This window comes from Dipodomys spectabilis, unplaced genomic scaffold (assembly GCF_019054845.1).
Source record: "Dipodomys spectabilis isolate Male_0828 unplaced genomic scaffold, ASM1905484v1 ptg000233l, whole genome shotgun sequence".
Classification (NCBI taxonomy): domain Eukaryota; kingdom Metazoa; phylum Chordata; class Mammalia; order Rodentia; family Heteromyidae; genus Dipodomys; species Dipodomys spectabilis.
Window position 1 is genome coordinate 1,197,193 of NW_024870910.1, and position 12,944 is coordinate 1,210,136.

General features: G+C 45.0%; 1 protein-coding gene across 1 annotated transcript in view; it reads right to left on the bottom strand.

The window, feature by feature from the left end:
* Window positions 1-11,471: 11,471 nt before the first annotated feature.
* The window catches only part of Asb7 (ankyrin repeat and SOCS box containing 7), a 33,891-nt gene continuing 32,418 nt past the window's right edge, over window positions 11,472-12,944 (bottom strand). Inside the window, exon 6 of the mRNA XM_042698574.1 lies at window positions 11,472-12,094. Coding sequence (XP_042554508.1) covers window positions 11,955-12,094 — 140 coding nt within the window. The 3' untranslated portion in view covers window positions 11,472-11,954. The remainder of the gene's footprint in view (window positions 12,095-12,944) is intronic.

Sequence of the window (12,944 nt, forward strand, 5' to 3'; positions counted from 1 at the left end):
AAAGAAAAAAAATTGAGTTATGTACATTCACCTGGCTCCAGGTGTAGTGGTGACATTTACTTTGTAAGCATTAAATTGTAAAACCCCAAACACAAAGGTTTAAGAGATTCCAAACAGAACTAAAAGGCAGTGAAAATACTAGAAATGCAATCAAAGGGTTCAGGCAAATGCCACCATGACACAGGTCCTGGAAGGTGTGTATCTCTAAAAATACCACACGGTGTTCTGTAGATAAAGACAAATATTTTATGATCATATGAGGATCAGATATCATGTATCCTCATGGCCCCCATGGTATCAAATATATCTGTCTGGCTGGATTTGAGTATGTTCAGTATGTCACCATGAGACGGGAAGCTTCCCTGTCGAAGCCATAAGTTGCTACTGATGAAATCGGATTGCAGAATACCATGGGTTACGTTGGGAGCAGTGGGGAGCCTCACTGGACCTGGTGCTGAGGACACACCTGATATCAGATGACCTCCATATACTCACTATGAACATGCCAAAAGCTCTGCAAGCCCAAGAGGAGGAGAAATGGAAAGATTCATAGGCGGAAACAAGAGCTAAGTGAGTGACAAGCCAGGAAAAAAGGAGGATTGAAGAAACCACAACAGAAAGACCAGGAGAAAAACCATAACAACAACAACAATAATAATAATAGGATTTAGCTCATGACTAGTATCCCAGCTATTTACTTAAGAGAACCACGCTTCCACACACTCAGTTTTCTAAAGGATTTTATTATATACTTTTCTAACGTAATCTGCTACCTTTGTGTGTGTGTGTGTGTGTGTGTGTGTGTGTGTGTGTGTGTGTGTGCTGATCCTAGGGCTTAAACTCAGGGCCTGGGCACTGATCCTGAGGTTTTTTCCCTCAAGCGTTGTGCTCTACCACTTGAACCACAGCTCTATCTCTGGCTTTTTGATAATTTATTGGAGATGAGTTTTACACACTTTGAACTGGCTTTGAACTATGATCCTCAGATCTCAGCCTCCTGAGTAGCTCAGACTACAGAAATGAACCAATGGTGCCTGACATTGCTGCCTATTTTCTATGATCGGAAATATGCTGATATACTTAGCTTATTAGTACCTTTTTTGCTTGTGTTGTTAAAATAATCACGACAACGGTGATAATGATTTTAAAAACATCCATAGAGACACAGGCATCTTGAACAGATTTTGGCACGCGTATTGGAGAATCCACAAGGCATAACCTTCCTGTTCCTCTTGGGCAGTGTGTGTGAGGAGCCCCAAGGAGTTTTGTCCACACAAAGCCACCAGGTGGGTTTCCTGGGAGCTTGTGCCCAGAGAGGGCTCCCTGACCCCAGAGGCTGGGTGGGTGAGTCAGGTGACTCTACCTCCCAAAAGGACCCTGTAATTTTCAGTTGACTAAATGGGAGGGGAAAAAAAATCAATACGCGAATCACCTTTCAAGTATTTAATTTAATTAGACAAGAAAAATGAGGCTTCTTTCAAAATTCTTCCTCGGCATTAACTTCTGTCACATAGCAGCCCAGGGTAATTGGGAAAAATGAAGCAATGATTATGGAGGCTTAAGCTTATTTATCACAGCCGGTGCACTTTCACAAAGTGAGTATGCTGGTGTTAAACCCTCTGCCCGAGAGCTCCAGGCCCTGCAGTGTGGATTCTGAGCCCCCTCTCTAATAAGCTATGGTTGTGGGGGGGCGGGAGGGGGAGGAAGGGCTTTGGTAATGGACATACAGCAGATTGGAGGAACTGCGTTGTTCCTAGGTAGCCATTGTCCCCCCCCCCCCCACCCCCACCCCTTGCCCAGTGCATCTGGAATGTTAGGTTCATATAGAATGGTCAGAGAGCTAGGGTCAGGGCTCTAGCTTCCTTAATCCTGGGCAGATGACCTGCACAGAGCCATCGATGTCACCAGTCACCAGAAAGCGGGACGTTAGGTCCAAACTTCAAATGCCCAAGTCAACAGATCTCGGTCTGAAGCGCCAGAAAACAAGCAGAGCTTATCTGTGGAACAGCCTTTTACCGGGAGCCAGGTGGAGCCCTGTGCCGTCTGGTCCATGCGCTGGTCACGCCGCCCTTTCTCTTCAAGCCTGACACGCAGAAGGCCTTTCCTGACACTAGTCCTCTTCCACTGCCAGCTAGCAGGGCTGGTACAACGGGGAGGGCAGAAAGGAGCCTCTCCACATAAATCCATTCTCACATCTCTGTGTTCTCCACTAAAACTAAGTTAACATCTCCAAGTACCAAGGGGATATTTCTCAAGACTCCATCTCAACCAGTGGCTGGGCAGGGTGGCACACGCCTGCTCTTCCAGCTACAGGAGAAGCTCAATGGCTAGAGACAGTGGTGAGCACATCCCCGTCACCTCCAGCAACACAGGAGAAATCTCGAGGAGAATTACAATCGAGGCCAGCCCAGGGCATAAAATGAGGTAGAGTGCCAGCCTAGCAAGTGTGAGGACCTGAGTTCGAATCCCGTACTAACCGAAAAACCAAGAACAAAAAGGAAAAAAGGAATGAGATACTCTGTGTGGGGCGGGTCTCAGGCTTCCTGGAGCAGCAGCATCTGGTGCCAGGCTCCACTCTGAACCGAGATGATTTGGTTACGCGGGCAACATCGGCTGAACTCCCGCCATCCCCAGGCTGACCTCCAGGGACCACGATTCCCTCTGAATGCCTTGAGGGAACTCGGACTTCTGCTAGATGTATGTGGCGGTGTGTTTTCTATCTGCTATAGACATGGGGGGGGGGTATCTTAGGGCTAGATCCCTGGCAGCCCATGCCCCGGCACATGGGAGCGGAGGCAGGAGAGCCTCCAGGCTGTCTGTATTAGCATTTGGCATATATGTGTTATTTACAAGCTACAAAACAAAGACTAATTACAATTTCCACGGAGGAACAAGCCTGCAAGCTACCGGTCTTGTCTGTGCCCAATGTTAGTTATCAGAAAAGACAGTAGGAGACATGAAGGTATGGCTGTGGCTGGTGGCAGGAGAGAGCTGTGGTCTCCCTTAACATAACACAGTCAGTCAAGCCTGGCCTGTAGAGTGAGATTCATGAAACATGGGCCCTCTGAGACCCACTGAAGAAGCGCTAGCAAACCTGCACAGGTGCGTGGCTTCAGGACCATTTCATAGTGATGGCTGGATTTCTCCTCTCCTCTCCCCTCCCCTTTCCTCTCCTCCCCTCATCCTCTTCTGTCTTCTCTTCTCTCTTTTCCCTCTTTACCGAAGAATCTAAATGCTCTAACAGAGAGGGCTATGTGTGGTTCCCAGCAGTCCCTACATCACCAGGGAACTAACTAGAAACCGGGGCTCTTGAGGCTCCACCCAGATCCATTGCAGGCTGGGGATACAGGGATGTCTGAACAGCCCACCCAGGGCCCCCACTGCTCACTCACACGCACCTGCACTAATGGATAAAGAACAGCACCCTAAGTCCACATCTCCCTCCCCCCCCCTACACACTTTTTTTAATGTGCTGGTACCGGGGCTTGAACTAGGGGCACAGGCTCTCAAAAGCCAGGTACTCAATGTGCAAGGAAGCCTCAACCGATTGACTTCCAGACTGGATGGGACCCCCATGAACAAGCTCTGGAGAAACACAGGCAGGGGAGGCTGGGCATGCCATGTAAGAAGCTCTCCCGTGCAGCCTAGGGTTGGAGGGGGGGGACCCTGAGGCTCCTCCCAGTACCCTTATCCTACCCCGTCCAGGGTGTTTGCACTGATTTGAGGAATCTTTTTCATATCCTGCTTCTGTAAAGATAGGCTTTTGCTAAGCAGGCATTTTATTACTTCCCATTAAAACAGAAGGTGATTAAAGCACTTTTTAATTTTAAACAATTACTAAATGGAGCAGGAAGCAATGGAATCAGATAATCTCGGGGTAGGGCCCTCTGTTTTTTTTTTTTTTTTAATTCCAACACCCTAATAGCTTCCTAAACATCAAGCATTTCCACGAAGCCAGCCAGAGATGCTTAATTACAGGCTCCCAAATGTTTCTACGGAATTCTCAAAGGAATCATGAGGATCCTTGGGTAATAGAGGGTTTGGATATGACATGCCAGAGCCTCTGTACCAGCCCTTTTATCTCCATGCACAAAGGTGCCCAGAAGAGAATGCAATGAGTTAAATGCCTGGGGGGCGGGGGGGGGCAGCCGGGTTCAGGGAAGAGGCAATGGGCCGAAGGAGTGAACTCAGCGCCAGCATTGCTTGCTTCCTCCTCTCTTCTCTTCAGGACTGCCCATGGGCTATGGCTGCCCTGGGCTGGTTGCACAGTCCTCCCAGCTGGTGGCACCCAGATGACAGCAGTATCACCTCTGCATGGGCCGTCTTCAAAGCCCTTTGATTGGAGGCTAGGCATGGTCACCCCAGGAGCCACAGAGCCGGCAGGGTAAAGGAGAGGGCCACAGATTGACTTCTGTCCCTCCTCAGGTGCTGAGAACCAAGCACTGGGCGCAGGGCTGGAACTCATGGGAAGTGGGGGTCAGGGGCGGGGCTTCATCCACCTCAAGGTGCCTGTGAGAAAGCTCAACTGAACAATGTGCAGCCCCAATGTGCGGGCGCAAAGCACTGCAGAGCGAAGCGAGGCCAGAGCCCTCAATGCTGCCACAAACGTGCCCACGTGAGAGCTGACCAGGGAGTCCATCGCCCAGCAACTGTGGGGGGCCAAAGGGCGGAGAGGGAAGGGGGAAGGAAGAGGAAACAAAACTCGATCCTACTGGGAATCAGGACAGCGCTCACCTGGGATTGGAAATCCCTGCAGCAGGAGGCGGGGCTGCTGTCACTCACGTGGACCTGACTCCCTGAAGGCTTCAGGCAGCGCCAGGAGGAAGGGCCAAAGGCCACTTGGAGCAGAAGCTCTGGAAGGTAGGGGGAGTCCTTGGACAGCTCCAGGGTCTGTTCTCAAGGAGCTCCTGGCCTCACAGACTCAGAGCAAATGGTTTAAGAACAACAGTAGTAAACAGGGCGATGGTGGCCCATGCCTGTAATCCTAGCTACGCAAGAGGCTAAGATCTATGGATCACTGTTCAAAGCCAGCCCGGGCAGGAAAGTCCATGAGACTTTTATCTCCAATAAACCACTAGAAAACTGGAAGTGGCACTATGGCTCAAGCGGTACAGCGCTCACCTTGAGCTGAAGAGCACAGGGACAGCGCCCAAGTCCAGAGTTCAAGCCCCATGACAAAAAAAAGAAAAAAGAAAAAAAAAAGTAACAGTAGTGGCCAGGCACAGATGGCTCATGCCTATAATCAAAGCTAATCAGGAGGCTCAGCTACGCACTCCTGTTTGAAGCCAGGCTGGGCAGTGAAAAACTCATCCCCAATTAACCAAAAATGCTGGAAGTGGAATTGAGGTTCAAGTGGTAGAGCATCAGCCTTGGGCAAAAACAGGTAAGGGGCAGTGCCTAGGCCCTAAGTTGAAGCCCCAGTAACTGGGGTACACACACACACACACACACACACACACACACACACACACACACACACACACACACACACACACACACACACACACACACACACACCACAAAACCCAGCAGTAGTTGGTCAAATGGCAATAATTTGTTCCTTTACCTAGACAGAAATGACTGTAGCTGACATTTAGGCATTCTTCTAAAATGATACGGAGCTTTATTTGTTCCCAGGTAAAGAAGGAAAAACTTATCAATTCAGAAACTCAACTACTACTACAAAGGGTGTCTGTACCTCTTAGATGAGCATGTCCTTCACTAAAGAGTTAAGGGGGCTGAAGTTACACAGGAAAAATCTAGAAGCCCTCTAGAGAAATCAGCAACAGTCACGTACAGTAAGTCCCTGTCCTTCAAGTGTTATTTTCTGGTAAAGAAAAAGAAAATGAAGCAATGACCTGACATGTAACGATGGGAGGAAGAAAAGCATTAGCTCAGGCTTGCACACAAGACAAACATGCCACCTGACAGAGAAAGTAGGAAATACATGCAGATGGGCTCAGCCAGATTTCTCAACGTTAACTGAATTCTGCTGTCCACAGACACTTTCTCTCTGGTTGATCAGACTATATGTCATGGGAAGGCAAAATCATTTCTTTACAGGATACAGAAGACAGGACATTAGGACATTTGTATTAAGATAATTTCTAAAAGGACACACACACACACACAGAGTGTGTTCCAAGTGAGGTCTTTAAGGTGCTAGAATCCACCAAGATTTAATTTTATACAGACACATAATTACTGTAATTACTGTTTTCTTGTGCCAGTCTGGGGCTTGAACTCAGAGCCTGGGCTCTATCCCTGACCTTTTTGCATCAAAGCTAGTGCTCTACCACTTAAGGCACAGCTCCATTTTTGGCTTTTTTTGGGGGGGGGGAGGAGAAGAAAGGGGTGTTAATCAGAGATCAGTCTTCATGGAGTTTCCTGCCTGGGCTGGTTTCGAAGCATGGTCCTCAAATCTCAGCCTCCTGGGTAGTTAGGATCGCAAGTGTGAGCCACCAGTGTTCAGCTTGTTTATTGATTTTTGCAACAGAACTTGATCAGATCCTTTACTTCTTGTGGTTTGTAGGTCTTCAGGATTGAACAATCATGCAGCTGGGAGATCCTGTGACTGAAAAACAAGACAGGCCAGGCAGAGCTGAAGTCTCATTGCAGGGTCCCTTAATGCAGAACTCTCCTTAGGATGGCAGGAAACCAAATGCCAGTAACAATGCTGATTTTGTTGGTACCAGGGCTTGAACTCACGACCTCACGTCTGGCAGGCTGCAGCTCTACCACTTGAGCTACACCCTTATCCCAGACTCAGGGTTTTGTTTTCACACAGAAGAGCTCTTTAGAACACTTTGTTTTCCAGTGTGATTTAATAAGCGGCATAAAGGGGGAAAAAAAATGTGCCAGCTTGACTCTCTTCAGTGACCTGATAGGTAGTGACAGAAGTACAAATGATAACATTTTAAGAAAAACCATCTTCCAGATGCGGAGGTAACTTATGCCTGTAGTCCCAGCTACTTAGGAGGTGAACATCAAAAACCCCTTATTTCAACTAATACCAACTAGGTTTGGGGGGGGTACATGCCTGTCATCCCAGCGATGCATACTACCCAGAGCATGTGAGAACTTACTCAGAAAGTACTAAAGCCAGGCACCAGTGGCATATACATATAAGACCTTTACACCTCTGGAAGCGGTGATGTGTAGAAGCTTGGTTTAAAGTCAGCCTAGGCAACAAAGTCCGTGAGACTCCATCTCCTAAATAACCAGCAAAAAGCAAGGCAGGAGTGTGGCAGAGTGCCAGCTGAGCTGGGTGAATGTGAGGCCGCCATTTAAACACTAGTACTGTTAAAAAAAAAAAAAGCCAGGATGTGGCTCAAGTGGTACAGCACCTGCCTGTCAAAACAAAAAGCATTTTTGTATCTTAGGAACCTACAACTCTGGCCTACATCACAGTGTCTGGCCATGTGTTTACAGAGCCCATGTCTTTATTAGCATGTAAATTCAAAAATTCAAACATCAAAATCGGTAAAGCATCGTTTCTTCCGCTTGGAGGAACAGTTACATAAATACAGGCAGATAATTAAAAAAACAAAAAAACCTGCTTTCTTTTTATCTTGGATAAAATGAGATGGTGATACTTCTTTTATTGAGTAGTTAATCTGTTTTATCAATAGCAAGGAAACTATTCTTGTAAATGATCTTTCAGCTGAAAAAACAGTACCCTGAAATCATGTTGCAAAAGAAATGACTTTTAGCATTTCCAAGCAACAGAATGCTTTTACAAAGCTGAACTCCCCCAAGGACCATTACAAAGTCTCAAAAGTCCCAATCCCAATCTTGGCCTTTCATTGGTACCAAATATTCCTAAGTATGTGACGAGGAAGGCTGCAATTCCCCACCCCCTTCCCACACAGGGTGCTGAATGCTCAGTGCTCCTTTGCCCAGGCACATCAGCATTCAGAGGAGGATGCGGTCTCTCCTGAATCCACTTGTACTTATGGTTATTCAAAGATGTAAGAGATCCAAGTTATTTTGCTTCTGTCTCCTGAAAGCCAATCAACTACCTCAAATGCACTGCTGTGATTGCACTGGCCTTTCCATGTTTAGAATCCTTGTTTGTTCAAGGTGAGCCAGGTGATGAATGTGGCCCAAGATGGCTCCATGCTGGATCTCCAGGCGTGAGGCAGGCCCTACAGGCTCACGCATGTGATCCTAGCTACTCAGGAGGCTAAATTTGGGAGGATTGTGGTTTGAGGCCAATCCCAGGACAGAAAAGTTTGTGAGACCTCTCAACATAGAGGTGGATGATGTCATAAACACGTATTATCCTACCTAAATGGGAAGCCTAACACGAATCTGCTATGCCCAGGACTGTACCAGGGCAGGAAGTGAGACTGTGCACCTGAAAAACTAGCCAGCATTTTAAAATCAGGACCAGAGTGTGGCTGAGTGGTAAGATCATCTGCTTAGGGAGTACAAAATCTCAAGAGTTCAAACCAGAGTGTGGCTGAGTGGTAAGATCATCTGCTTAGGGAGTACAAAATCTCAAGAGTTCAAACCCCAGGACCACCATGACCCCAAATAAACCAAACTGGCTTTTGCCAATGCAGGGTAGTGCTGTTTGCTGCACTGCCAGTTCTTAGTGATCCAAATGCTAATAACTGATTTCTTTTTTCATCAGGCAGTTGGAAGTAGTAAGACAGACTAGAAAGAAAATACGATTCCAAGACATTTTAAAAATCAGATTCAAAGTGTCTTTTTTTTAATTCAAATTGACCCAAAGCAAAACATACATTACAAAGGCAGAACAAAATAAGATTATGATATAACACACGGGGCATTAGGTGAAAGCTAAATTTGAAGGCAGACAGCCGTATTCCAATCACATCTTAGGCTAATGAGCAATTCTGCAGGGAAGTTTAAAATTTCAATTTCGTAGGGTCCACTCTGGCCATTAAGCTCCACACTTGTGTCTATTTCTCAGGGTTTGAAACTGGTGACAAAGCCATGCTACTAGCCTCCTTGACGTGCCAAGTGTACACAGAATTTGCTAGAATTCACTGAAATGCTGTTCCAAACATGACTGATAATGAACTAAAAAAAGAGCAGAATGATCAAGTACTCCAAACTACAGAGCATGGGTTATTCTGTCCTAAGTTGTTTAGAAATATGGAATTAAATAGTCTAAAAAAAAAAAAAACCCACAACACTTACTCTGCTATACATTTATAAACACAAATATTTACAAAAGAAATAAACCCCTTTGTTTGCAAAAGATGAGGTTTGGAGTTTGTTAATGATCATAATCTTCTATGAGCTGGTGTCTTTGGTGTACAGTTTTATAAAAATTTAGTGCTAGACTTAAGAAATTTCCAAAAAAACACTGAAGAGTTGGCAGCAAGATTTGGTAACGGGATGAATGAACACTGTGTTCAAAATTCTGAAAAACCCAATTGGCTAATTTCCTGAAAATAGTTGCTCATACCACTCATGTGACCAGAACAGAATGTGTCTTTGCCAATCAAATTCAAGTTCAAGTGCCAACCTGCCAGATCACCTGTGTGAATGCCCCACCATTACCAACTGTACGACATTTCCGCTGTTGTTAAATACAGTATGATTGGAATTTTATTCACAGCAAACATAAAACATTCTTTTTAAGCTTTCAGATAAATCAAACCTCAGAACAATAAATAATGAAATTATACACTTCTTCATTAAATAGAATTTTCAATTTTAGGAAGAGCTCTCATAATTTTTTTTTTTTCTGAAGTCACAGCAGCAATATAGAACCAAGAATTTACCTTGATCGGATCTTTTTACTTTAAGAGCTGACTCAAACTCAGTGGCTAACTTTGTTTGGAAACCTCTGAATGGCTGGGGAGAGAGTATCATTATATGATATAGTAGCTGAATAAATCAGTAACACTTATTGGCATTTGTGGAAAGAAGGCCTGGACAAATGGTCCATTGATTAAATCAGTGCTCAGAGTGCAGCCCTAGGCACCATCCTGCTTCCTGTCTTTCTGGGCTAACAAGTCCATTCTGGCCATCCCATGGTCCCTAACGCTGCCAATGTGTCTAAGCCTGGGTCTTGTTCTAATGAACTAAGGGGCTCTTTCTAGAGACAGCCATTAGGAACAGGTCAGACCACCCATTCCTACCCATCAGGCTCCAGCTACGGTTTGGGGGTCTGACAAAATGGACACCTTTGCAAAAAAACTACTGACCCAAATGGATAGGACCACATCTGTCATTCTCCAAATAACTCCCGGCCTGTTCGGCAACACACGTGGGCACGCGGTGCCTGGGTACAAGCAGATGGGGGCAATCCAGATGCCAGGTTTGAGCTGTACAGCCAGGAGAATGGTTCTGCTGGATGGGACCAGGCAGCACAGAGCAGGCTCTGCCCCACTGTGGTTCGCTCATAGCTGGAAGAGCTTTTGCACTTTATGACTGATAGCTAGCAATTCAGACAAGAAAAGGAGGAGCCCTTCCTAGGCCTTGTAAACTTTGGATAGCAGATAAACCGATGGCATGTGACTGTTTGGAAGTTTTCCCCAGCCCGAAAGATAATGTGGGGACATCAGGAACTGTGAAAGGAACCGAATGGTGACTAAAGCATGGAGCTCACATCCTAGAACCTTCTCCTCTGCTTACCGAAGCTCTAGCCTGGCCCCTCAAATCAAGTTAACTGTCCTCGAGAGCTCCACTGAACCTAACTGTAAAACAGACAGAGACTATTTAGTTAGCGTATTAGGAATCAGCCAGACTTTTAAGAAATGTGCACCATTAGAGATTTTACCCTTAATAGAATCTATGTATATATGTATATATTACCAGGAAGAAGGAAATAAAAACACCAAGAAACCACACTTCAAATGATTTAACCATTAAAGCCAAATGGTTTTAACAAATAGCCTGGGCTATTTTTAGGGTCCATTCAACCACCAGAATATGCTATTCAAAGGGAAATAAAAGACAAGGTTTAAAATGGTCGTTGTAAGGACACGGTCTGGGTTCTGTCAGGGCGACCAAAGTGCTGGCCCCGCTGTGCCGGGCCGGTGGGGAATGAGGAAGTGCCAGAGAAAAACATGAACAGGAGACAGCGGAAGGAAGTGTATTGCACTGGGTGATTAAAACAAAACAAAAAAAACAAAATACACTGGCTTTATAAAGTTATTTTCTTTCCCATTAATTTCTTTCAAAAGTACAATTCAACCAGAGACAGAAAGTCACAACACCATGTCTCAGAGTAGTGTCTTACAGTTAAAAAAAAAAAAAATAATAAATTAAAAAACAAGAGCACACCAACAGGAAAAGCCGAGGTACTGGGTTTCTGTCATTGGAAAGCTACATTAGAGAGGACAAAAATAAAGAAGTTTGAAATAGCCAATCTGTCCTCGATTCAGAATGAATAAAGTGACTGCCATGACTTTTAAAAACTTTTCTTGGGGTGTTTTTAGTATGTAACCTGGGAACCCACCCCATCCCTCCCCCCACACCCCCTAAAATCGACAGCAAACCTTGGTAAGTGTTCTGCTGGCTTTTAGTACCGCACTCACAAATAAAACCATAAATGTGTAAGGATAAAATTCTCCACTCCAAACCTAACATCACTTAGGAAGAAAGAAATCAAAACGAAACAAAACACAATTTTCCTAAATGCAATATTGTATAGAAAGCTTGGACCTCATAAACTTGGACCAAGAAACCAAATTAAGACCTTCAAGCATGTGGTATGTTTATATATATAGATATGTATGTATGTATATATATATATATATAAAAATCCCCTTCTCCGAGGAAAACCAACGAGCTGAATAGACTCCCCCCCGCCCCCCGATGTGTATACCTGCTTTCTGACTTCATAGCAAATCAGAAATTGCATAGGATATACTTTGTGCAAGGCAAAAAAAAAAAAAAAAAAAAAAAAAAAAAGCGCCTTTTAAGTATCTGGAACATGAACTCCTCATCTTGCTCACAGTTGTGGCCTGTCAGATATCATCAAATTTGTGTTTTAAGTAGTCCTTCATGACCTTGGCGATGGGCAGTTCGTCAAGTAGCTTCAGGTTTTGAAGGCCTATACACTGTCGAATTTTAATTCGACACAGGTCCTGTAAGTTTCTGGGCTGTCCTAGAAAGACAGGGAAAAAAAGGAAAAGAAGAAAAAGTTACAAAGCATCAGATTTAAGAAGAGCTCTGAAGGTGATGACAGTATTAAGACACAGTATTGAAAGTGGGCTCTGAAGCTGTGGGAAGAGCCGCTTACTTCACTGGGAGTCTCAGCCTGCGACTAGAACCGCTCGTCCTGCTTCCAAGCCTGCGTTCTTCCCACTACAAACTGAGAGAGTGCTGGTCCTTATCTTGAGGCGTCTGATAATGACGTTAGCTTCCCTGAGAAAATGAGTTCTCTGGGCCTCTGTTTCTCCACTTGAACAATGTGGATGAATGAGACTCTCTCGACCATGAGCCCTTTCTGTTCAAAGACACTGAAGTGTTGACACTTAACCATTACCTTGGAGTTTTGCCAACAGCATCTGCCTACCTGTTCACTGTCAGCTTGGACAGAGAAGAATCCTAGGGGGGCTTGGGGCCAGGGGTGGCGAGGGGATACAGGGGAGTTTTACAAGGAACCCCAAGTTAGTCTGAAGTTGTGGTACTGTGTATCCACTTCCACTGACCATTAAACCCCACTAAACCTCAATGAAAAATTGGCAACATTCTACTGTAATCCTAGTATTCGATGTCCTTATGTGGAAATGGAACTAGGAGAACTGACAGTGAAGTTGGAGGAGATGGAGGAAAAGAAAGGGTGACATTAAGAAGCCCTGTAACTCATCAACTCACATGCTGAATTGAAACCTCTTTGTGTAACTACTAAAGAATAGTTACAAAATAAATAAAAGTAGAGGGAAAACAAAACAAAAAAAAATTACATCTCCTTTCAAATGCCCTGCTTTATAGATCAGAACAATGCAGCGACC